Genomic DNA, 23,946 nt, shown 5'->3' on the forward strand with positions numbered 1-23,946 from the left:
GCAATTTCAATAATTTTTAGAAAAAAATTAGTTTAGTGTAATTTAACAGTGTTATACCAAATGGACTAGCTTGAGACAAAACAAAAATTATAAAATTTAAACTTTAAAAAAAAATTAAAATTATATTTTTAATCTTTTAACTTTTATACTTGTTTTACTTTAATCTTTAACTTTTAAAAATTTTAATTTTAATCTCTAACTTTTAAAAAATATTTAAACAAGTACTTTTTCTTAAAAATATCAATTAAATTTTTTCTCTCTAAAATTTCTTTTTTTATCATTCCTTTTTCCTTCTTTTTTCTATTATTTTTTTTTTATTTTTTCTCAATTGTCAGTTTGCACCACAAAACATATTACCAACTATCTCCTCCTACTTAGGCCATCATAATAATCTATATTTAAGAACATGTTTCAACTCAAAATATGTCTCATTATTACACTTATCCACTTATCATGTGGCTCTAATTTGGCTTCATCAACATCTTAGACATTTTTCCTAATAAGAAGAAAATAAATAAGAAGAAAAAAAAAGGAAAAAGAAAGAAAAATTAATTTGAGAAAAAAAAATATGAACAATATACATAATAGAAAAATAAAATATAAATATGAGTTAAAATTGTAAAAAATAATTTCTTGAAGGGATTAAAACTTAGGCTAAATGTTTGGGATATGTATTTTGAAAGTGACTTTTAGCAAGGTCTTTGAGAAAATCAATTATACATGTGAATTGAATTAATAATTTTTTGACATATATTGTTAATTTATTTTAGAGTTTTAATTATTTAGAGTACTTTTTATACTCTAAATTTTTCCTTAATAAAATATTGATGTTTAGGAAAAAAAATATTTTTAAAAAAATATCTAGATTTTTTTTCTATAAACCATTATCATTTCACTGTAAACTTCACTTCACCCCTCTCATGCCTTACATCACTTGAACATCTTGATTTTATTTTATTTTTTTAAAATCAATTTCACATCCTTCAATCATTTGCATATTTTGCGAATGTTTCAAACCTAAGCTTGTTTACGGTGATTTATACTAAACCCAAACTCTAGTCTTCATATTTCCAAATTTTAATTATAAGAATTTAATTTTTCTTAAATAACAAACTATAGCTATATGTAGTTTTATTCCCCTCCCTAACTTTTTTCCTATACTTACATATAACTTGTATTGATTTCACAGGGCGTAAGTTTAAAAGAGATTTTCTAATTTTTGTTGTTGGAAAACTATGCAAAAATGGCACATTTATGCTAAAAGTTGCCCCTTCATAATGCATCACATGCCATTTGTAACATTGAGAAAATAGATGTATCCTCATAATGCCCTGAAAGGTAACATATGGAGCAACAATTTTTGTTAATCCGACCAAACCTTCAAAATGTCTAGAAATGAAATTGTTAGATTAATTGCTCGTCAAAATAGTTAAGCTTGCGATGTGGTATGTTAATTGTTCTCCACTCCTTTGTAGCCAAGTCACAATTTGTCACCCTCCATGAACTATAGCACCTTGCCTTGGTAGCCATTTTAGGAACCACATTTTAATTTAAAAAAAATTATTGTCAAGCTATTAGTTAGTCAATTCTTCGATGATCTTTAATAATTGTAAACCAGTGCAAAAGAAAATCACCTGTATATTGTAATTATCTCTTATTTTAAAAAATTAAATTAAAAATAATAATCATATAAAATTAGGTATCATTATTCATTAATGTAGTAAGGGGAATATGATGGAAAAACTTTCTCATAACGAGTGGACAAGTTCCACATTTGGATGGGCCCGGGCCCCACAAGTGTTGAGCACAGTGAGACACGCACGGACCATGCACGTGCAAGGACAGCTTGCTTGTTTGTCTCTATCAGTATCTTCAATTATTGAACCAAAATTAAAAAGGTAATTATCATCAATTAGAAGTACTTGATGGTTTAATAATAAAGAAATGGTATTATCCTTCGAAAAGGGAATGGACCCAAATCCACGGGTGGGTCATTATTGGCTCAAATCCGAAACCTAATCATTGGTGCAAAAGTGGACAACATCCTAAGCCTTTTGGTGCCTCTCATCATTTTTTCGCTTTTCATGCAAACAGTTCTTCACCCCAAAAATAAATTACCATGCATTAGAACCCTTGTTTGCACACATGCAAGCTGAGTTTAACCAAGGCCATTTGCTAGTCATATATTAGTTTAAGAAATGAAATAAAAATGTTAAATAAAAGATAAAGTAATAATTACATTGTAATCGCATACATATTTAATATATTTGTAAATAATTAAAAAAATAGCCAAACATTTAATAAGGGATGCCAAACATTCTTTAACTGGTAATTTACATTTGCTAACAAAATATTTTATTCATTTTACTTTATCTTAAGTTTAAATGACTTTTGGGAGAAAAAAAAAATTAAAAGCCATGTTAAAGAATCTTTGGAGACTTGAAGGTCCAGATAAAGAAATTCAGGAGTAAGAAACAATTTATATTTTCTATTAATATATATATATATATTTCTTAGGTAAAGTGGTAAAAAGAATATGGATGATTTAATAAATAAAAAATTATTTCTCATAAATTATGCAATATGCAGTTGCAATGAAAGAAAATTAAATGAAATAGAATAAATAGTCATTTAATTCTTTGATATTTTTTTATTACATTATTATAAAATGTTTTTTATTGTCTGAAAAACAGATAAAGTAGTACAAAACACATTCTTTCAATAAGTTTATTTTATTACAAATAACTGAAATCGTATTTTTTCTCCCTGTGTTTCATTTTATTTTCATCTACTCAATGTTTTTCTTATCATACAGAACGTAAAAAATGCAAATGCAATGAACGATCGTGTTTGAAAAAGGATATCGTACCGAACTGATAAATTTATCAAAAAAATGAAATGCATTGATTGTAAGTGGAAATGATTAATAGCAATTTTTCGGTACTGAAAATAAATTTTAGCGTTTGAAAATGGACATCGTACCGAACGAATTTTTATAAAAAAAAAAGACGATTGATTGACTGTGGATTGCGACAAATCATAACAAATTCTACAACTACCTTTCTTCTTTTTCCAGAGAAACTACGACCAAAATATGAAGAACGCAATTGAGAAGCAACCCAACGTAGAGAATTATCGTCAGAGAAAGAATATATTACGGATAGTTTATAAAAATCATTTTTAATTATCTAAATTTGTTCTTATAATTTATTAAAATAAATTACTTTTCAAATTTATGCTACAAAGTTATATATATATATATATATATATATATATATATTTAAAAATTATATATTTAACTTTTAAAAATGTGAATAATTTGATTATTGAGGGTGATATGAATCATCGGATGAGATTTAATTAAAATTATTTAAAATTAACTAAAATATAATAGGTTGAGTTAAATCATTTTTTTTTTTATGATGATTCGAAGCAATTTAACTACAAACAATGGGTTCGACTTTATATTTAAAATAAAAAAATATTTATGATCTATATGATATAATAATTATTAAACTAAATTAACAAATTAAAATTTTTCTGTATACCCAATAATAAATCATCAACTAAGAATCATATTTAAAATATACATTCAAATATTCAATATAAATATTATGTATTTTTTAAAGTAAATTAAGAATAATAAATAAATATAGTTGAGAAACACTCAAATTAGGAGGCTGAAATTTAAAGGAAGTTTGTAATTCTTAAAGATTGAACTCTGTTCAATTTTATTTTATATCTTTTAACTTTGATAAAAAAATAATAATTAAAAAAGTGTGTTTAAGAAAGTTTTAAAGCTAGCTAAAAGTTTATTTTACTAGTTAAAAAGTTTGTTTATTAAAAATATTTATAAATTGATAAAGTAGTTCAATAGACAACTTTCTTTAAAAAAGTACTCTAATAATATTTTGTAAAACAATAGTTTTTAATTATTATCTAAAAGCATTTTTTTATTTTTTATTTTTGAGTAAATTTTTTTTCTTATTCAATTTCTAACTATTTTTATTCCTCAACATGTGTCACATTCAAAATAATATAAGTAATTTAACGACCATCAAATCCTATTTTTTAGAATATAAAATTATAAAAATTATAATATAAAATTTATATTATCTTATTTTATTTAATAAAAATATTTAAAAATGAGTAAATTACAACCTTTTTATTTTTATTTTAAAGATAATAAATTAGTTTAAATAAACTAAAATATAAAAATGTGGTTATTTAAAAAATATATAATTTTCAAATTCCTATTTTAATTAATTTATTTATTATGTTTTTATTTATCATTTTATTATTAATTAGTTCAATAATTAATTTTATTAAATATTTTGAATTTTCTTAACTAATTTTTTTTTTAACTTTTAACTAGTTTATCCGTTAATTTTATCAAAGACGTCTTAAGTTTCATTAGAAAATTCAGTAAACCTAAATACATTAAAAATTCGTCTGTCAAATTAGTGGTTGATGAAGTTGACTTCAAATCTTTCATTGATTTTTTTTGTTTAAATGTTATATTCATTAATTTAAATGTAAATGTTTTAGATTTGAATTTTAATGTAAAAAATGGTATTTTAATCCATTTTAGTGATGTTAAGAACATATAATGTATTCGGATTACCCGTTTGACAGAAAGCTGACAAGCTAGATTGGATTTAAGTTCAGAAAATCAGTCTCAATGTATTTTTACTTTTTCGGTTTAGGTACAAATATTATTTTAGATTAGACTGTTATCAGACTTAGTTTTTTATTTTTTTTAATTTATAGATAGTATTTAAAGTGATATATGACAAAAATATGAGATTTTTAAAAAATACAAAAATATGTGAAATAAAAAAATATCATCTTGCATTCAAATCGATAAATGTTAAAAACCGACAATGCAATTTTTTTAAATTTCTTATATTTCTGTAATTTTTCTCAAAATCTTATATTTTTGGTATTTTATTTTATATTTTTTTCATATAAAAAAAGCCACAAACTTACGTTATATCTTAAGATAATTTAAAAAAAATATAAATTATACGAGTTTTTCATGTCATAAAAATTGATAATGTTGGGAAACATCTTTTGATTTTAGTTTATTACTTCTAAAATTTATTAATCAACTCAATGTATTGTTAAAAGATTTGTATGTTTTATAACTTTTATTGAAATCTGAAGTCAATTTAGTCCTAGTTTGAGCAAGTGTGGAACCATAACCAAGTCAAGATAAAGTCTAAAAAGATTAGTTTGAGTTTGATTAAAATATCAGACCAAGTTAAATTCAGCTCATACCCTAGTCGATCTAACATAAGATGTGAGGAACTTCATAATATTTAGATAAAACTGTACTCATGGTATCATTTCTATGAAACAATAAATTATACAAAATAAATAGTGCATTATAGGTCATTATATTTTATAAGTAAGAAAAGTAAATATAGGTAACAGTGATTACTATGAAATGGATTTTTTAAGGATGTTTTTGGAAGAAATTTTTCAGAAGAAAAAAAAAAGAAAAACATATATTTTTAATTTTAAATTAAAAAATTTTACATTATTTATAATAATAAATATATGATTAATATACTTTATCCTCTCTCACCTCAAAACTTCCTTCCTGAACAACTCAATATTCTAATAAATTAATTTTTTTTATGCAGTTCTTTTTAAATACTTAATAGATGCCGTAGCAAAAGTCAAACAAAATCATACTACTAATAAATCAAATATTTTTTACAATATTTCTTGAACATCTGGTTTGCAAAATAGAAAAGTAAAATGTTGATAATTAATGTTCCTTAATTAAGGTTAGTGGTTATCGTTATCAATTATCAATAGCACCTAAAAATCACACTCGTTAGAGGTCGCCAATACTATTCACACTTTATTTGGACCACTCTTTCTCATAATGAATTTTGAAAGAAGGACGACTCTTACACTCAATCAATAATCAAATCAGAATTGAAGTAGAACAACATGAAAAATGGTAAAATACCATCTATTAATAATAAATTAACAATAACTAGACAGATAAAAAAATGAGAGATATATAATAGGAGTATGCACCATTATTTAATATTGAATAGGGAGATCAAAATCAAACAGTGATTGCTTAGAGTCAACAATAGCACCAAAGCCGACACGTGGGTGTGCCGTCACTTAAAGGCTAACGGTGCGTTAAGTATCCGTTAGAGGGAGCATTGGCATGAGCGTGATACACAGCTTCTCCACCGTGTCTAAGCAAATGAAGACAAAATAAGACAACCAGCACATGATTATTTTATGGCTTATGATATATCATTTTTTAACAAGTATCTGAAATCTGGGTTAGATTTAAAAGTGCACTTTTTTAAGTGACATCCCCAACTCTAGTGTGAAAGAAAAACCAAAGTACCAAACTACTTGGAAGCCAAACTTAGGATCTGACTTGAAGCAACTTGGAAGCATTATTGGATTCTGCGGTGTCTTGTCCGTTGGGTTTCCTAACACGCTTCCTGGGTAATGTGTCATTTTTTGTGCCTAACACATTTGGTTTTATGTTTTCTCAAATGGGTTTCTGTGATTTTTAGGTAGACTATGTTGTTTACTAGTTTGGGTTTCTATCTGTGTCTTTCTCTGATTGTTTGTATATGAGGGTCTTTCAATAATTAAGGTGTCTTATTGGTTTTCTATTAGGGTGAGAATGATGATTTGGCCCAGTTGTTGAGTCTGCTTCTGGCTGGTGATTTATAAGCGAGAATTATGGCTGGGGAGGTTGAAGAATCATTTAGCATGAATTTTCAGGTTAATGTTTTCAACCACTTGCTGATTTTTGCATGGATCTATTGTTTTTAATTTTAGTGGCAATTTTACAATAGTCCTTACTTCTGTTTTGCTTAGTTTAGTCTATGATTTCCATTTTCATTACTCTATTCGAATCCATTGGCAGAAGAGAAGAGTAGAACTAGAAAGTACATATTTCTATGTTTAAGTAATTTCATTAAACATGGGTTGCTCAGTGTGCATTGTCCTTGTGGTCAATGATATCTAGTGATGGGTGATTATAATTTGCTGGAAAACTAATTTCTTTCAGTTATTGTTACCTTATTAGACATATAATGGTTTTGATCTGAATTACTGCTACTGGAATTAGTTGAACAAATATAGCAAGGTAAAGGAGATTGATTGGAGTTGGACAATGTTATGTTATTCCTATTTGATTCTCCCTTTGGTTTACTATACTGATTCACTCTCATGAGGTTTGTTTTGCATGGTTTTTGTTCTATACTAATCTTATGATTTGTATCTAATGGAAACACATTCGTATCTGTGACTCAGTTGTATCGGACAAAAATTGTTAACTTTCCCTATACTATTCCTACCGGAAAGAAACCTCAAAAAGGAAATTAATATTATGAGTGTTGACTAGATTGGATACTGTTAATATTATTGCTATAAAGATGAAACAGTGTTGATATTTGACTCTGACTGCTGCTGCTTCGATTCTTCCTTGCCAAAAATGCAGGCAGATTCTATACATTCTGGCTCTATCTCATTTGGAAGGTTTGAGAATGAACCTTTATCATGGGAAAGAAGGTCCTCTTTCTCTCACAATAGGTACTTGGAGGAGGTTGAGAAATGTTCAAAACCAGGTTCAGTTATTGAGAAGAAAGCATATTTTGAAGCTCATTTCAAGAAGAAGGGTTATTTTGGTATTATTCCATCTACATGTCATGACGGATCAGATAGAGAAACCAGTGAAAATGATAGCTCAGAGAGAATTGGCAAGCCAGAGGATTTTGAGTCAAATGATGGCCATTATGTTCAATTTGATGAAATGTCCCAAGAGGATTTTGAGCTAGATGAAGGTGGCCTATATGTTGTTGAAATGGAGCAAGGATCTCATGAAGATTTTGAGCCAAATGAAGACAGTCATTATGTTCAATTTGGGGAAATCCCTGTTGACTCAGATTATCATGGAAAGTGTGGTGTGAATAGATATGAAATAGAAGATACTGTCATAGAATGTCCAATGGTTCCATTTTCAAGTCTACAGATGGTATCTGCTATGAACAACTCTAACAATTTGGAGAATGCCAATAAGATAAGTATTACTTTCGATGAAGCTCATCAATCTGAAAATGAAACAAGTAACATACTCTCAGATAATGACAAGGTGATTACAGAAGTGAAAAAGGATGATGATGATGCTGCAAGTACTGATGAATCATCAATAAATATGAACATGAATGTGAATGAATCAGTGTGGGGTATTGAGGAAACAATTTTGCGTGATCCTACAACTCCTTCTCCCAAGGTATGCATGCCAACAATGCACGAAATTGCTTTCTCTGCTTATTAAATAATCCACCATAGTGTGGCATATAGCGAAGCACTATTAATGCAGTAATTAAGATTACTCATATTGATGACAATAGCATATGTATTGTGCATTAATTTTATATTTCCTTTGAAGCAGAGCCTGGTTTCCGTGTATTTTACATTTTTTATTTTATGCAATTGTATAAACTTGCTTCTTATACCCTGGGGTCACTTAAGTGTGCTTGATTAATGCATAGGAAACAAAGCGTGAGCCTCAACTGAATTCTGATGTCAACAATGTTCGAGTTCAGAAAAGCACTTCTAGGTCATCTGAGGATCCACCAAGGATTCCCAGTAGGGAGAGTCCAAGGAGAATGAATGTGGAAAAGAATTTGTCAAAGCATGCAATTCCAACTACTTATTCAGCTAGCAAAACCGCCAAAGTAAGAATTTGATAACAACGTACTTTTGGGAAGAACGGAATCATAGTTCGTTGATTTAGAGTCAGTTTGGATAAATTTCTTAATAAACACTTGTAGGAGAAGAACATATAATAAATTAAGAAAGTAAAATAAATTTAACATCTCTTGTAAGTTAAAATTAGTTTACGCATTTCAGCTAATGAAAAATTTAAATGATGGAACTTCTAAAAAAGTTAAGGTGTGCAAGTTCTTTTTACTTATTGGAGAAGTTTGATTCATTTTATTTGCTTAATTCATTTTATTATTTTTCTCACAAGTGTTTGTTGAAAAATTTATCCAAACTAGGCCTATAAGTAATTTCATTGAACATGGTTACTCTTTTATATGGTTTGCTTGAGAACTTTCCGCTATCTCAATTTTTTTGGGCCTCTGTATGCAGGTTTCTAAAAATGAGGAAAAACTAATTCGTGAAGGCAAAAGGTATTGTTGTTTCTTGGCTAGAATTGTTATATGCTTCACATTTTCAGATTCAAATGTGCTTTTAGTTTGGATAGTGAAAATGTATCAAGAGTGAAAAAAGCTTCAGAATCCCAACCTTCTGTTTTAAAATCAGCTTCCAAAGGCATTCAAGAAGCAGAGAGGTTTGTAGACATATGTAGGGATTAATGTTTCTTTTTCTTTCATTATGGTCTGAGGCTAATATTATAATGTTATATAGGCTGAACCAAACTTTCAATTCTACGAAGTCCAATGTTAAGCCTAGAGCTGCAGCTTTCAACTTTAAATGTAGTGAACGTGCAGAAAGGAGGAAAGAGGCAAGTAAATGCTATTGGTTTAGAATCATATGTTGTTTATGTTAAAAAGAAACATATTGATTTTTTATGATTGTTGATTCGTTTTCATGATTCTGTTGACTCAGTTCTACATGAAGTTAGAAGAAAAATTGCATGCAAAGGAAGCAGAGATGAATCAAATGCAAGCAATATCACAGGTAGAATAAGTCAGCCAATAATAGCATCTGGTTTTAATGAGCTGCCATATTAGATTATCAGGTTGCTGACACTTTATATGAATACATGATATACAATTTTATGGACCTTGGTACATGTAGCTGACTCCCACTTATTTTCATTTCTTATGGCTTGAAGAAACTCATTACATTCAACTTTTGTTTCTGTAGGAAAAGACACAAGCTGATATTAAAAAACTCCGGAAGAGCCTCAACTTTAAAGCAACACCAATGCCTTCATTTTATCGCACAACTTTGCCTTCACAACCACAGGGGAATAAGGTATGTTTTCTGCTTGTTTATGTTTGTGAATTAGTGCATGGCATACAATATGTGACTCAGAAGATGAACAGTGTTGTTGGTACATATCATACCTATCATCCTACTTATGGGATCTTCGTAGTGATTCGACATATACCGGCCTAGTTTTGTTTATGAATTTAGATTAGCAATGAGAAAACTGCTGCTTCTCTTCTTTTCTTCTTTCTCTATTTGACTGCTAGTACTTGATGTTTGTGGATTCTCCCTTGTCAACCTTAGTCCGAATCAAATAACACCAGAAGTAAGAAAGTACAGAATAAACCAAAATGTCCAGCGACTGGAACAGATGCAACATTGCCTTTGAAATTGAAGATGGGGAATGGTCAAGGTGCTGATGAAGCTGTAACAGAAAAAGAACAACGTAGCATCTGGATTGAAGAGAGCGCCGAAACTAATGCATCTGAAGCTAGTTTCGCTTCTCCTGCTCCGTCTAATTCTGTGACAAGTAATCGTGCTTCTGGAAAGAAAGAAGAAGCAAAGGTTTCTTCACAAAAACATAGGGTATCAGATAGTTGTAAAGGAGCTAGATATCAAAACAATGAAGGAAATAAAAGTGGTAAAACCGCTATACACAGAAATGATATGACAAGGAAAGGAGTGAAGAAGGTTGGTTTGAGAAGCAGTTCTAAAAGTGGAAATCTTGCTGTACGTGTTGCCTCTTGAAGAAGTTGCCTCTTTAATTTCCAATTTGAGGTAGTTAAAATCTCTTTCAAGTTCCAGCATAAAATGCAGCGGAATGATTACCACCATACATATATTAATTAAGGCATATTGCACATTGAGATAGTAGCATTTCTTGTATGTTATTCACAATATTCATTTGATGGTATAGCTGAAGCAAATTATGGTACAACTTGATCCAAGTTACAACGATGTTTGCTAGTATTTATGTATGCAGCAAATATAGCCAGCCAGTTACGTAGTAACGGGTAATGAGCATGCTTTTACTGGACTTATTGAATCTTCTGGGTCTTGTTAGGCCACTAAGGAATCAATCAGTCAATAAATGATTAAAATTAGTTGGGAGTGTATTGATGAAAATTATGATAAAAGGGAGTAATATTTTTTAATTTATGATCTTTTATCCTGTTAACATTGATCTATCTTTTTATCACACAATTTTCATTGATATTTTGGACACTAATAGTGCAACGAAATAAGTACACTAGTACTGAGGGCCAAATTGATTTACATACATCTAGGAATGTAAATGAATTGAGTTATTCTTGAATTATTTGAGTTTGACTAATTAAATGTTTAACTAAACTTATTTATTTATTTAAATAAATAAATTTAAATTTAAAGACAATAATATCTTGCGAATAGTTTATATGTACATTTACATAATTATAATTTTTAAATATATTTATTTTAATTTTTTATTATTATCATTATTATTTATCTCATTTTAATTTTTATGGATTATAGTTTAAATGAGTTACCATTATTTTTTTAAAAGAAATATATCATTTTTATAATAAAAAATTATTTTTAACCTTAAGTTATTTTCATTTCATAAATTACATATTTTTTACTATTTTAATTTATTTTTAACATAAAATTAATAATCAAACACTAAATAAAAAATATTTAAAATTGTCAAAAATAATTATAAATAAATTAATGAGTTAAGCCTAAACTTTTAATTAAGTGAAGTTCAAACTTTAAATTTAATCCGTTTAAACAAGTTTGAAGTTTTATTTTTTACGAGTAAAGCTTAAGATTCAAATACTTAATTTAACCCGACTCATTTATATCCTTACATTTATATACTTCTTTATATCCCTCCATATATTTATATTAGAATGAATTAAGTAATAGTTCCAAAGTTTTTTTTTTCTTTTAGTAATGTGAAAGATAAAATTTACTGATAGTATTAATGACAACTAATATTGTTACATTTTATTCTTTTGAAGGGGATCAAAGTGACTAACGATGGAAGATATAATTTTCTTTTTCATATCGTCATGAATCAAATTTATCAATGATGCTAACTTCGAAGTTGAATTAATTTTCCCTTAATTCATGATTAAATTAACTAGGGACACCAATAGCAGGAACCGAATTAGTTCTTCGATCATAAATGTTATTATTTTTGAACGAATACACTTGTATTAAATATTTGTGTAATGATAAATATAAAATTATTATAAGTTAGTTGACGAAGTCGTTCCACCTCACCCAAGAGAAACAAGCCCAGCAAAGGCCCACAAGGCACAGGCCAATCAAAAGCACAAAAGGACAAACAGGCCACATAGAAACTGACTCCACCCAAACTAAAAAGTAAACCGAGACACAAGCTGACACCACAAGTGAAAAACCAGCAACTGAGTACATTCAAAAGAGATGTCGAAAGTGAAAACCAACAAAAGGATGCATTTTCTTGTGGTACAATGATACAATAATACAACCAATAATTTTATTATTCCAAACAAAGGAAGACCCGAACGTTACCCATTACTCAGCAACCATGACGTTGGTTCATACTTACATTTTCACACCTACTGTTTTTTGTTTAGATGGAAAGTGAAATAAGGGAGGAAGAAGAGAGAAATATAAGTAAAATAAAAATTTAATATTGCTTTGGACAAATAAAAAATATATTTATTTAAATGCATTGAAAAATGAAAAAAGAAAGTAAAACATGTTTTTATTTTTAGAAATGAAAATAAACATGCTTTTACTCTTTTTAGAAATAAAAATGTTCAAGATTTATATTAAAAAACATTCAATCTAGGTCACGCACCTGAATGTGATGAGTGAGTCTATCACTAAAATTTTTTTGCATACATAAGAGTTTGAACTCGAGACCTTACCTACGCAATACCAAGCCGCTTACCATTCTTGGTGTTAAAATACTATTTTATTTGAGCATTAATGGACAAAAAAATTTTAAATTACAAGATTGCATAGTTATTAAAAAAAGTTTTTTTATTAATTAAATTTTAAAAATTTTGATTTTTTTTCATCTATTGAGATAAAATTTAGTTGTTATTATTATTGTATATATTTGACTGATAAAAAATATTTTTAAAATACTTTAGAATTTTAATTAAAGAATTTTTATCTCAAATATAAAGAACTATAAATAACACATAATAATAGAGAATTTAAAATCTCTTTTATTATGCTTAATTTTTTGTAATTATTATTCATAATTGATTCACATTTTAATATTTTTTTTATTGTTATTGTTAAATTTTAGGATTTCTAAAATTCTTCGTTAAAACATGATCTAAAGGTTTTTTTGGCAGGTACACTCCCTTGTTGCTTCAAGCTTATGTCCACTAATATCGAAGTGATTTGGATTCATCTTTCTAGGTCCATTGAAGTAATTATATATACACTATACAGATCTTCAAGATCGAGAAATAAAAAATACACATTTTAATTATTTTATAGTAAAGTAATTTTTACAAAAAGTATTGATAAAATATTCAATTTTTACTCATTCTTATTTTGTTAGCATATTAATATATTAATAATTATCGCACATTATCTAAGTCATATAATTGTGCACTTAAGCACGAAGAAGAGAGACAAAGATGTGACCTGATTTAGGATTTGGACTTGCAGGAGGTTTTCTCTGTAAACCAGATTGGGTTTGCTGCCCAATCTAATTTTTTTTGTGAAAAATATCATTTTTGGCATGACCGCTATCATCGCCATAGTTGCCATATGCGTAACGGCTACCATGACGCAATCATTGAAAACTGCCATATTTTGCCATGGTCTTGGTGGTTTGGTTGAAAAACACCACCGTTACCCACTATGGTACCGCCATAACCATTTTTTAACATCATTGCATGTGACTACTCATTCATTTTAACATTCTCGTTTATGTCACTTTTAATTTTTTCTCATGTTTTTTTAAGATATAACATTCATTACCATATAAGATAATTGGTCGTATAGTAGTATGTTTAAGTTTTTCTTTTAGTTTGATAGATATTTTATAATCATAAATAATTCGATTTTTTCTCTACTTTAATTAAATAGCTTATATTATATGAGTAACATTTTCATTAATTTCTTTGTCATTCTGTAAAATTAATTCCAAGTACTTGAAATCTTGCCTCATAGCCATGTCTGTTTAGTTCTTGGCTTAGAAATTTTTTTTCTTGTGGAATGTCTTGACCGACTCCTCGTAATCTTCCTAAAACTTTTCTTTTCAAAAGAACTTCCAAATTCATAGGGCATAAGCTCTAATGATATTAATGGTTTCCTATGCAACCCTTAACTTTAAAGATAATATCTTGTCCCAAAACTTTTTAATGTCCACCACATTCTTTTTTCAGATTTTGTCCATAATGATATCTATTCTACTCTTTCCTCTCATTTTCCATGTGTACCATAGTTTAAAACATGTAGTGTCTTGCTCTTTAGTGTGTTTTTTCAACTCATTTAGTTTTTTTGAAGACACATAATGTTAATCCTTCTTCAAATCATACTGTCCCCACTTCCAAAGACATACCTTTTAAAGTACCAAAATCTTAAGAGTGAAACCAAATTAAACACTTTTGGACTAGCTTCTTTACTTACATCTGTCTTGACAAATGTGAAGACCTCTGTTCATATAAGACTATATCTGGACATCGATGCATTTGACACTGTATTCGAGCCATACAACATGTTACTTTTGGGTGACGACCTAGCCTTGGCACGGTGCTGTTGCGAGTGATCTATGCATGAGTTTTGACTAGTTTTGCAGTGGTTACCAAGAAAATAACACAATGTGAATCGTAATCATTTCTGTATTTATTCTTTCATAGGGAGAATAGTTTGTGCATAATTTGTTTTGTTCTAGCCATTGATGTCTTGGCCAACCTCCATGTAGAACAAATGGGTATCCTTCATATATATGCATACTAACCTTTCTGGGATTAAATATCTTGTATCAAGGCATTGGAATGTCAAGTTCAGCTACAAATTGTGGGAAGGAAACTATTAAGGTGATTTCCTTGTGATATTGGGTTCTAGAATTTTGGAGAGGTGGTTGGTGTTTAAGTGTGTTTTGTAGGGACTGGCCTCAACACTTTTAGGTAGATGATATAGGGGTTAAGTTCGTTAGATTGTAATTTGCTTATTGCTGTTCTTTTTTTTTTCTTCCATCCCAACTAAAAAATATGCTTTAGCACATCAACTACAGTTAAAACAGAATATTGCATCAACATATTCTTGTCAGAAAGGATGGTGTGCAGTGTAAATTTTCAATGAAAATGGGGCTGATTGTCATTTTGAAAAACCTTGAGAGGAGTGAGTCTTATTTACTCTTTTCTTTTAATAAACAGGAAGTCTTCTACGTGGCTATTGGCTAATCATGATATCTATGAGTATGAGATTTTAATACTAATCTCATAGCTGATGTTGCATTCTTCTTCACATTGTCTATGTAATAGGATTAAACTATACTCTCACCCTTTTCATTGTGTGAAATCAAGAATTGACTACAACATATGCTAATTTATTGTTTTTGGTTTTTCAATTTTAGGCAAGTTTTTACATAAAATTTGTCAAGTCAACTCACCATAAACAGGGTGACTGAGGCTTTAAAACCATTGGAAGTTCATATAATGGCAGGAATAGCTATACTTCTGGATCTATGGAGGAAAAACCAAAAGCTTAGCTCTGGATTGCACTCATCTCCTCACGCCTTTCAGTCTTCTTCTGCCTTTTTCTCTGCCTCTGCTGCTACTGCTGCTACAGCATCTTTTGTTGCAGGGACTAGTTTTGCCTCAAGAGCTGTGTTTGGGTATGCTCTGCCTCCATTTTTCTATGGATACATTGTTAGTGTTTCAGGGATGTGTTTGCTTTGATATGTTGATGGTTGTTGATCTAGGGTCGGATACACAATTTGACAAAATATGATTGATTTGGTTTTGATGATTTGGGTATGGTTGTGGATTACTATACATTCTACTTTAAAAATTTATCTGGTTGGTGAAAATTTGGTGTTGTATTTGTGGATAAATGGGTTGTATTGTTGGGGTGTGTGTGTACTGAACCCTTTTTTTTTTGTTAATGTTTTAATTGTATATGCATATAAGGGGATTTAGTAACTAGCATATCTGAAGGAATTACCATTGACACACTTTTAGCATTTTGTATGAACAAAAGAAGGAAAACTTATGAACATCTGTGATGTTTGTAGAAGTCTTTTTTGTAGAATAGCAGACTAGTCTGTCCAACTTCAGCTTAACCTTGAGCAATAAGCATATATTTACATTTAGTTGTCATGCTATTTTAGTTTCAGGTCACCAGTTGCCTATTGTGATGCTGGTGTAGCAATATCAGAAGACTATATTTCTAATGTACAAAGTTCTGAAAGGAATCAGAATTATGACGCTCTAAGATATAGTACCAAGCAGTATTATGTGGAACTTAAACCTCTCCTTTCTGCTTTTGAATTGAGGGCATTTGCAATGACATCCATAAGGTCGTTCTTAATGTTCTATTTGCCTCTTTTGGAGCCTCGTGCGGAAATGGAAGATGATGAGGATTTTCTGGAGGAGAATCAAGAGCACCATGTTGATCTAGTTGTTCCCTTCAAAAAATCAGTGAAGCAAATCATCCGTGAGGTGATATTTTATGTTTTTTTCTGTCTATATTCTTGGTTCTGTAAAAGTTGTATCTTGCAATATTTATGATTTATGTGTGATTTGCTATTAGTATTAGTGGCTGATGTTCTGCTGCTATATATAGCTTTTATCTCATGAACTCCATGTCTAATTTATAAATAGCTCCTTTTCATTCCAGACACAGATAGATAACATATTATTTGAGGTGGACAGTTGTTTCTTCTATTTGTTCAAACTTCTTTCGTTCTCTACACTCAATTATAATACTTTCATATTTTTGGGTCATACTCAATGTAGGGTAATGACCTTGGGAATAAAATTGTTTCTTTCAACGAAATTACAGGTAAAATAACAGGCATATGGAGATTTGTGAAAATGGCTTTTCTTCTGGTCAATGCCCTGTTGCTATTGAAGAAAATTTGTGTTATTTAGAACTTTCTGAGACAAGCTAACTATATGCGATGTACATTTTCAGGGATCCATATTGCCATTTTACTAGCTCTTATTATTTTAAATCAGTTTACTCTAATATCTTGCATATCCCATTAGTGGGATTCCAACTGCAGCTTCATTCTTCATAAAATGAGTTTACTTTTTCTTCATCTTCACATTCATTGTTCTAGACTGTAGACAACCTTAGAGAATGTCTTCTTGATTAAACTCACCTTTTAGAATCTGCACAGGTGATCCAACTTAATCTCTACTTAGGTGTTAGTAGATCGACAATTAAGAGGTGTATTTAAAAGCTATGAAGCCCAGATACTTAATGCAACATGGGTATGTTATGACACTAATATGGGGAATTATTAAAATTCAAGATACGATATATGACCTAGAAAGATTAACATGAATTAAAAAAAGTATTTTAGCATAAATGCACAATATTTGTTAAAAAGAATTGATAATTTCTCATCAATACATTACCATATCGGTGGATGATGATCTCAATTTACAAAATATTAATTTTGATCTTGACAAAAAACCATGATTGCATATCTTTTTGTTGCCCTTAATATGTTCTTTCCTCGATACACATGTCATAAAAGTTACATATTTTAACCCAGTACATTTCACAATGGCCACAAGCCTTCATTAGTTTTTATTCAAAAGAACTCTAGGTTCTATATAATTTCCTACTATCTATAGCTTTGAGGATATACAGAGGAAAAGATAGAACCTTGATGGAGCCATGTGTATTTTTAATCCTGTTCAAAGTTTCGAAGCCATATCCCTAACTTCTCAGTCTAGAAAATTTAAAATTAAGAAATTGGAGGGTACACCCTGGATACATGCCTAGGCATATTATAATTTATAAGTGTATTAGGTATCAATATGGGTATGACTGTATGACAGTGATACTTCACCATTTTTGGAGTATTGGGGCTTCATAGAACAGAAGAAATAAGGGCGAGCAAAGGGAAATGCAATTTGGGTCAATTTCAGCTGTGTAGAACTTCCTAACCTTATTAGAGAAGGGAAAGCAGCAGGACATGAGAGAGGGGGAGGAAATTGAAAGAGTAAGGAGATTCTGGAGTAGAGTTTAAGAGGGGAGAGTTAGGAACCTCAAACATCCTATATAGTTAAGAGAGATTTGTGCTGTTTTTTCTTCCTTCTTGATTCAGTAATCACCTTAGTTCCAATGCAAGGCGAGGAGTTTTCATTCAATAAAGTTCTGTTTATTTTTTCTGATCCAATTTCTACTAATAGCTTCTAAAATTATGCAGCAATTGCATGAAGGTTCTTGATATCTTGCTTCTTGACTATTTCTTAGAATGGGGCAACCCTAGGAACTCTGATTATGAAACTGGTGTAGGATAACATCCCTAGGGTTGAAATTCTAGCATTCAAGAAATAGGGAGAAAAAATAATGGGCAATTAGTTTTGGCATACAACAAAGGGTGGGCTGGTCTAAGTAAAAACCCGGTCAAAGTAACAACCAGGTAATATACAAGAAAATGCAATCATATTGGAAACTGAGCATTATTGTTATAACTGTTTCTCAAGTATATAGAAATCTAACCTGTAGAATTCCGCTAATCCTGGTCATCTAAAGTAACCTGAACAAAGAAGGATTTTAGAAGGATTTTAGAAGGAATTGCCGTGCATTATGTTTCACAAAGAATGGCATGGAAGCTTCTTAAAGGTATGTTCTCTCTGAAACTGTTTTCAACTTCAGCCATATTTTAGTGATTGGATGCCCTTGTTTACATAAAGCAGTTATTATTTACTACTAGCAAAATCGATATTTTACGAGTAGGAGAGATGGTTTGATATTTTGAGCACTCCGAGTGACCTCACACGCAGTTGGTTTTTGAGATTTCTTGAACAGATATCCCTAGATCAGCTACTCGCAAGGCTGGAAGGAGCATGCCTACTATGGTTTACTTCTACTGTGTGAGCAGAACAACTTTCAGAGGTCAAAGCAATCCATAAATTACTGTTCATTGAGATTCACTGAGCTTTTGACTTCAACTATGTTGTGCTGATTATCTTGTATGTACAGGACACATGCTTGGAGTTGCAGCATCATGGCTTGTCCAAGTAGGCATTGATTTATATCGATTCTTTACTTCCATGTTCAAGGATCAGCATGAGGATGTTGATGTTGATAAAACCAAGCAAGTTGGAGTTCTTGGACAAAAGATTTTCATTGCTACAGTCAGATGTACTTCATCTCTAATTTTTGCCTCCATAGGAGCAGGGATTGGTGCGACCCTTTTCCGTCCATCATTGGGCCAGTGGATTGGTAAGACACATTCAGAGAATTCCAAGATTATTGCTTAGTGTAGCTGAATTTTGGTGATTGAATCGTGTTAAGCTGATTCTTGTCTGTTTCCCTTCACAAGGCTAAGTTGTGTCTTCTCTTCGTGCAGGGTGTGCTGCTGGTGATTTGGCCGGTCCCATTATTGTCGGATTTTGTGCCGACCAAATATTTCAAGTGAAACTTTTATAGCTAATTATATTTTTTGACAGATTTTTTACCCGCTTTAATTAACTGGGGGTACATTATGAGTTTGGTGTATTTGCTACCATATCTGATTCAGCCACTAAAAGTTGCTAGACTTGCTGTCAGCTGAAAATTTGTAACATTTTTCCCATGATAGATAATTCATTTTTGTTTCAATATAATTCGGTCTCTAAGATATTATGATATTATATTTAATATTTTTTCTAGTACTCTCTTATAAAAATATAATACTAAATCATTAAAACTAAAGAAAGTAATTAAATTAGTTATTTTTTTATAAATATAAATTTTATTTAAAAATATTCATAATATTAAATGATTGAGTTAGTAATTTATATATTTAATGATACTAATAGAAGAAAGATATAAAAAGAATTTAACAAATAATATATTTTGAATTTATCATTTATTTCATATAATAAAAATTAAAAAAATATATTTTATTTTTTATAAAAAGAATAGAGTAATTTACAAGTGATTTATTTGTTTATTTATTTCAGCACATGGGTCGAATTTAATTTAAAAAATAGAAACATCTCACTTATTTCCTTGTACATGATTATTAGACCTATGGCCGGTTAGTTTTATAGGTAATACATTTAGTTAGTCAAGAAATTCATTATTGCTCAATAACGTTAGTCTTTGAATTTCTTGACTAATTGCTCAAATTGTAATAAATCTTGCCAAAGTTTTTGTAACCACACTTCAACTTGATTGAATTCCCCTTTAATTTTCAGGATTTTGTCTTTCCTAATCAAAGTTCTATTAATCTACGTAGAAGACAATCCTACACACTTACATGTTGACGTTCTTTTTGGTGAGAATATTATTTTTTATTAATTTAAAAGTGAAAATAAAATAAAATACACAATTTTTATAATTTTTATTAATAATAAAAAAATATATTACAAATAGGATGTTACTGATGTTAATATACTAGATTTTATATAGATGTGTTGTCCATAAAAACAAACACTCTTATTAAATCAAAGTTGCAAGTCTTCTAAAATGTCTTACATATTGAAATAAATAGAATTAAGATAAACCTAGTAGTTTTAATTATCTCTTATCTTTTAATTAAGAAAATAAAAAAATAAATTAAATTAAAAAATGAATAATTAACTTACAATACCTTTGTGAAATTTTAATTTTAAATAAAAAAAACAACATAAAAACACATAAAAATTATTCTTAAATTCTGTCCATATTTTATATCCAAAATTTTAATTTATTATAATTATAACCTTAAAGGTAATGGAACACATATTACCTTTGTTATTAGTTCGTAGCAAATTGAATTCAAGTAAAAATTTAATGATTTTTTAAAAATAAAAATTACCATTATTAGTAACAATTTTTAAAAGGATACTTTTTTAATACCACATCTCGTCATCAGCGATTTTGTTTTTAATCATCGAATTTTAAAAAAAAATTATATTCCCGTATTTTAATATTTTAAAATTTCTCCCGTATTAAATAAAAAAAGCAACGTTACATTGAGAGCCTCATCTAGCTCTGCTTTCTCCATGCTATCGAATTGGTTCTCCAGCTTTAGCTCTCTTTGATGAGATTTTGAACCTTTCTCCATTCATCCTGTGATGTCCAGCACATTTTCGGTGCCATTTTTTTTTACTCCCTAAACAAATAAATAATATTTTAATAAGTGAATAGTAACTTCATTTGGCTATAAATAGCCGTAAGGAATGAAATTGAGTGTGTGCATCACAAGAGTGTTTTATCAAGCATTGATAGAATTCTAGTGAGAGAAAAATAGAGTGTTGAGTAAATCCTAAAGAGTGTGAGAAAAATATACTGGGGTGGGTATCATCTCTATTTCTTCTTGGTATTACAAAATTTGTAATATTTGAATAGGAGTGGGTCTCATTGGATACACTATATTTTACATCTCTTGTGTGATAGAGTGTCGAAAGGATATTGTAAATATCCCGAGATATAGTGGAATATTTTTCGGAGTTTGTCTCGTGGTTTTTTCTTCCACATTGGAGGTTTTTCCACGTTAAATATTGGTGTTCTTTATCTGCTTATTTTATTCAGTTAGAATAATTCTTAGTATGCTCTGTGGTTGCAGTTTAGTCTGATCTTCCACATCAGAAAAGAATTATTTCTGTTATCCTTCCGTGGCTGATTGTTGGATTGCTGGAGAAGTGTGTTTTTTTGTATTAGTAACTGGAAAGGTTCTGGCTAAGGAAAGACTTGGTATTTAAGTGATCTGTTGTGATCCACCTCTCTTCCTGTGAAGTATTCCAGTGCACACTTTACAAGTTACACCGCTGCGCTATTAGATCTATTTATTAGATCTGCATTATTGCTCGCCAGTTTACGTCAGAATTTTAATTTACACGTCCAAATTTTTCCGCATTTGAGCCCAACACATCCTGCACCAAGTGATTAGGTATGTGCCGCATTCTTCCTCTCTCAATGTTATTTTGAACCCTAATTCTGTTTCTAGTTATAATTTTGCAGCTTTTGTTGTTCTCTCGTGCTGATTTTCTCTTGCAAAAAGCGTGTATAGCTATACTTCTTCTTTTCAATGATTCAACTTCCGTGATTATTTTATATTTGTAGACACAAAACATCTCATTAAGGGACCACATAAATAACTCATGGGGTTATTTTATGTTTTGGATAGATAACACAGTAATGGATGAGAATTTGTGGCATAGAATTGAACTATGTATGTTTTTTACATGATGAGCAATTATTGGTTAATTGATACCTACATATTTTTGTCATCCGTGAGTTGTCTTGAAGAGTGAATATACAATCTGAATTCTGAAATATGTTTAATGTGGCATGAAGAGTGAATATGCATGTTTAATCTGAAATATGATTAATATTATAATATCTTGAAGAGTGAATATACAATCTGAAATATGCAATTCCAAAAATATGGGATAACTATTTTGTTTACTTAAGATTAATCTATTTAGAATGGAGTTAATTATTTTATTGGATTAACCTAGTGAAGCTCATGGCTATGATCTTCTACATAAACATGCTATTCAACTACATAGCTTCCTTACATCAACCTGCGTTGTGCATAATTGGTTATGATCTTCTATACTAATATGTTTCGGTCTTTTGCTTTTTGGTTGACATCAAATGATTGTTTAAATTTTTGTTGGATTCCTCTATTTTCCTCCCATCCATGCTTTTGTGGTTTTTACAATTAAGAAATATTTACTGCAAACGTGACTTATTAGTCCAGAGCTTCCTGAAATTACCGTGGTGTGATGTTTTTTTATTATAAGAGTTGGTTTTTATTTGAATATGATGTGGATTGATGCAAATTTTCACTTGGCTTAGTGTTTGTATTTTATATGTGTTTGCATCTGCTATCTATCTTCGTTGCTAAAAAAAGAATGCACTGTTGGGTCCAGAGTTGGTTCAGTAGGGTTAGTTGATCTCTGGTGGAAGTGGAATATGAGTAATGAATGGCTGCCAAATTGTTTTAAGTTATATGTTTTTTCCTGCCTTCTTTCCCTGGTTCACAGGAGAAAAATTGACATTGAAGTTTTTTGTGTCAATTTTTTTTGCTCAAAACACTGCAAATCTATAATAACCTTAACTTATTGATTTGCAAGTTGTAGTCAAATGGCACTTGCTGACTGGAATTAACTTTTGAGGGTCTTAATTATTCTAATGTTTTGATAATTTAAATTTATAAGTCATAGCTCAGCATAGCCTTTTTAGGTGCCATAAGTTTAAGAATGAAAATTGTAAATTTTTGAATTACAAAATATACAATCTGTTAGTGCCTCAAATGTACGGGCCTTGAGGTAGTCAAATTGCCATCTATTCGTCACTCTTTGCTCAAGTTTTAATCTGTTAGTACATGTTTTTTAAATTAAATTCAGTATACCACTCTCCAGTAAAACAATATGATATGCGCATATGTTTTCTACTATTTCATCTTTCTTTTCAAAATTTTTTCATTGAAGTGTAAATAATAATGTTTATGCCATGTTTTTTTCATAGTTGTTGTAACTTTAAATTATTTAGTTATCCAACGATGAGTGTTCAGATTTGTATTTTTTCATTGAATGAATGATATGAAAAAGTTATTAATTGTAAAGTATAGTTCATTGATGCAGGAACTAATTCGACAAAAAATAAGAGATTTATCTCGAGGAAACATATTGTTGTTTAATTTGTGAAATATACATTAATTATAATACTGTGGTAAAGGTTAACGACGAAGTAAAAAATATACAAAAGAGATATACATTGTATACGACACTTGAAGGGTAGTTGGGCAAAAGATTCCAGCTTCTTGTCAATTAACATAAATAAATTGGCGCAAGTGTGGTTAATAATTAAGTTGGAGACTTGCAATTA

The 23,946-nt window shown here is 29.7% G+C and overlaps 2 protein-coding genes across 2 annotated transcripts; both read left to right on the forward strand.

Annotated features, from left to right (window-relative positions):
- The first annotated feature begins 6,253 nt into the window (after positions 1–6,253).
- Positions 6,254–10,970, forward strand: LOC113858597 (protein WVD2-like 7). Its single transcript, XM_027491299.1, has 10 exons — positions 6,254–6,486; positions 6,664–6,771; positions 7,493–8,284; positions 8,547–8,732; positions 9,151–9,191; positions 9,266–9,352; positions 9,430–9,526; positions 9,631–9,702; positions 9,892–10,002; positions 10,261–10,970. The coding sequence occupies exons 2-10, from the start codon at positions 6,730–6,732 to the stop codon at positions 10,702–10,704; spliced, it is 1,872 nt and encodes a 623-aa protein (XP_027347100.1). The 5' UTR covers positions 6,254–6,486; positions 6,664–6,729; the 3' UTR covers positions 10,705–10,970.
- A 3,920-nt stretch (positions 10,971–14,890) lies between these two features.
- LOC113858726 lies at positions 14,891–19,748 on the forward strand. Its single transcript, XM_027491462.1, has 7 exons — positions 14,891–14,993; positions 15,533–15,793; positions 16,295–16,631; positions 18,690–18,762; positions 18,949–19,035; positions 19,123–19,365; positions 19,493–19,748. The coding sequence occupies exons 2-7, from the start codon at positions 15,615–15,617 to the stop codon at positions 19,570–19,572; spliced, it is 999 nt and encodes a 332-aa protein (XP_027347263.1). The 5' UTR covers positions 14,891–14,993; positions 15,533–15,614; the 3' UTR covers positions 19,573–19,748.
- Positions 19,749–23,946: the final 4,198 nt, after the last annotated feature.

Source organism: Abrus precatorius, unplaced genomic scaffold (genome assembly GCF_003935025.1).
Source record: "Abrus precatorius isolate BTA unplaced genomic scaffold, Abrus_2018 Scaffold2, whole genome shotgun sequence".
Classification (NCBI taxonomy): domain Eukaryota; kingdom Viridiplantae; phylum Streptophyta; class Magnoliopsida; order Fabales; family Fabaceae; genus Abrus; species Abrus precatorius.

Excerpts from the sequence above, each read along its gene's own strand:
- LOC113858597 (XM_027491299.1), top strand. The coding sequence starts at position 6,730 with ATGGCTGGGGAGGTTGAAGAATCATTTAGCATGAATTTTCAG. Across the intron at positions 8,733-9,150 it reads CAGCTAGCAAAACCGCCAAA|GTTTCTAAAAATGAGGAAAA; the intron begins GTAAGAATTTGA and ends CTCTGTATGCAG. Across the intron at positions 9,527-9,630 it reads GTGCAGAAAGGAGGAAAGAG|TTCTACATGAAGTTAGAAGA; the intron begins GCAAGTAAATGC and ends CTGTTGACTCAG.
- LOC113858726 (XM_027491462.1), top strand. The coding sequence starts at position 15,615 with ATGGCAGGAATAGCTATACTTCTGGATCTATGGAGGAAAAACCAAAAG. Across the intron at positions 15,794-16,294 it reads GCCTCAAGAGCTGTGTTTGG|GTCACCAGTTGCCTATTGTG; the intron begins GTATGCTCTGCC and ends TTTTAGTTTCAG. Across the intron at positions 16,632-18,689 it reads TCCGTGAGGTGATATTTTAT|GATTTTAGAAGGATTTTAGA; the intron begins GTTTTTTTCTGT and ends TGAACAAAGAAG.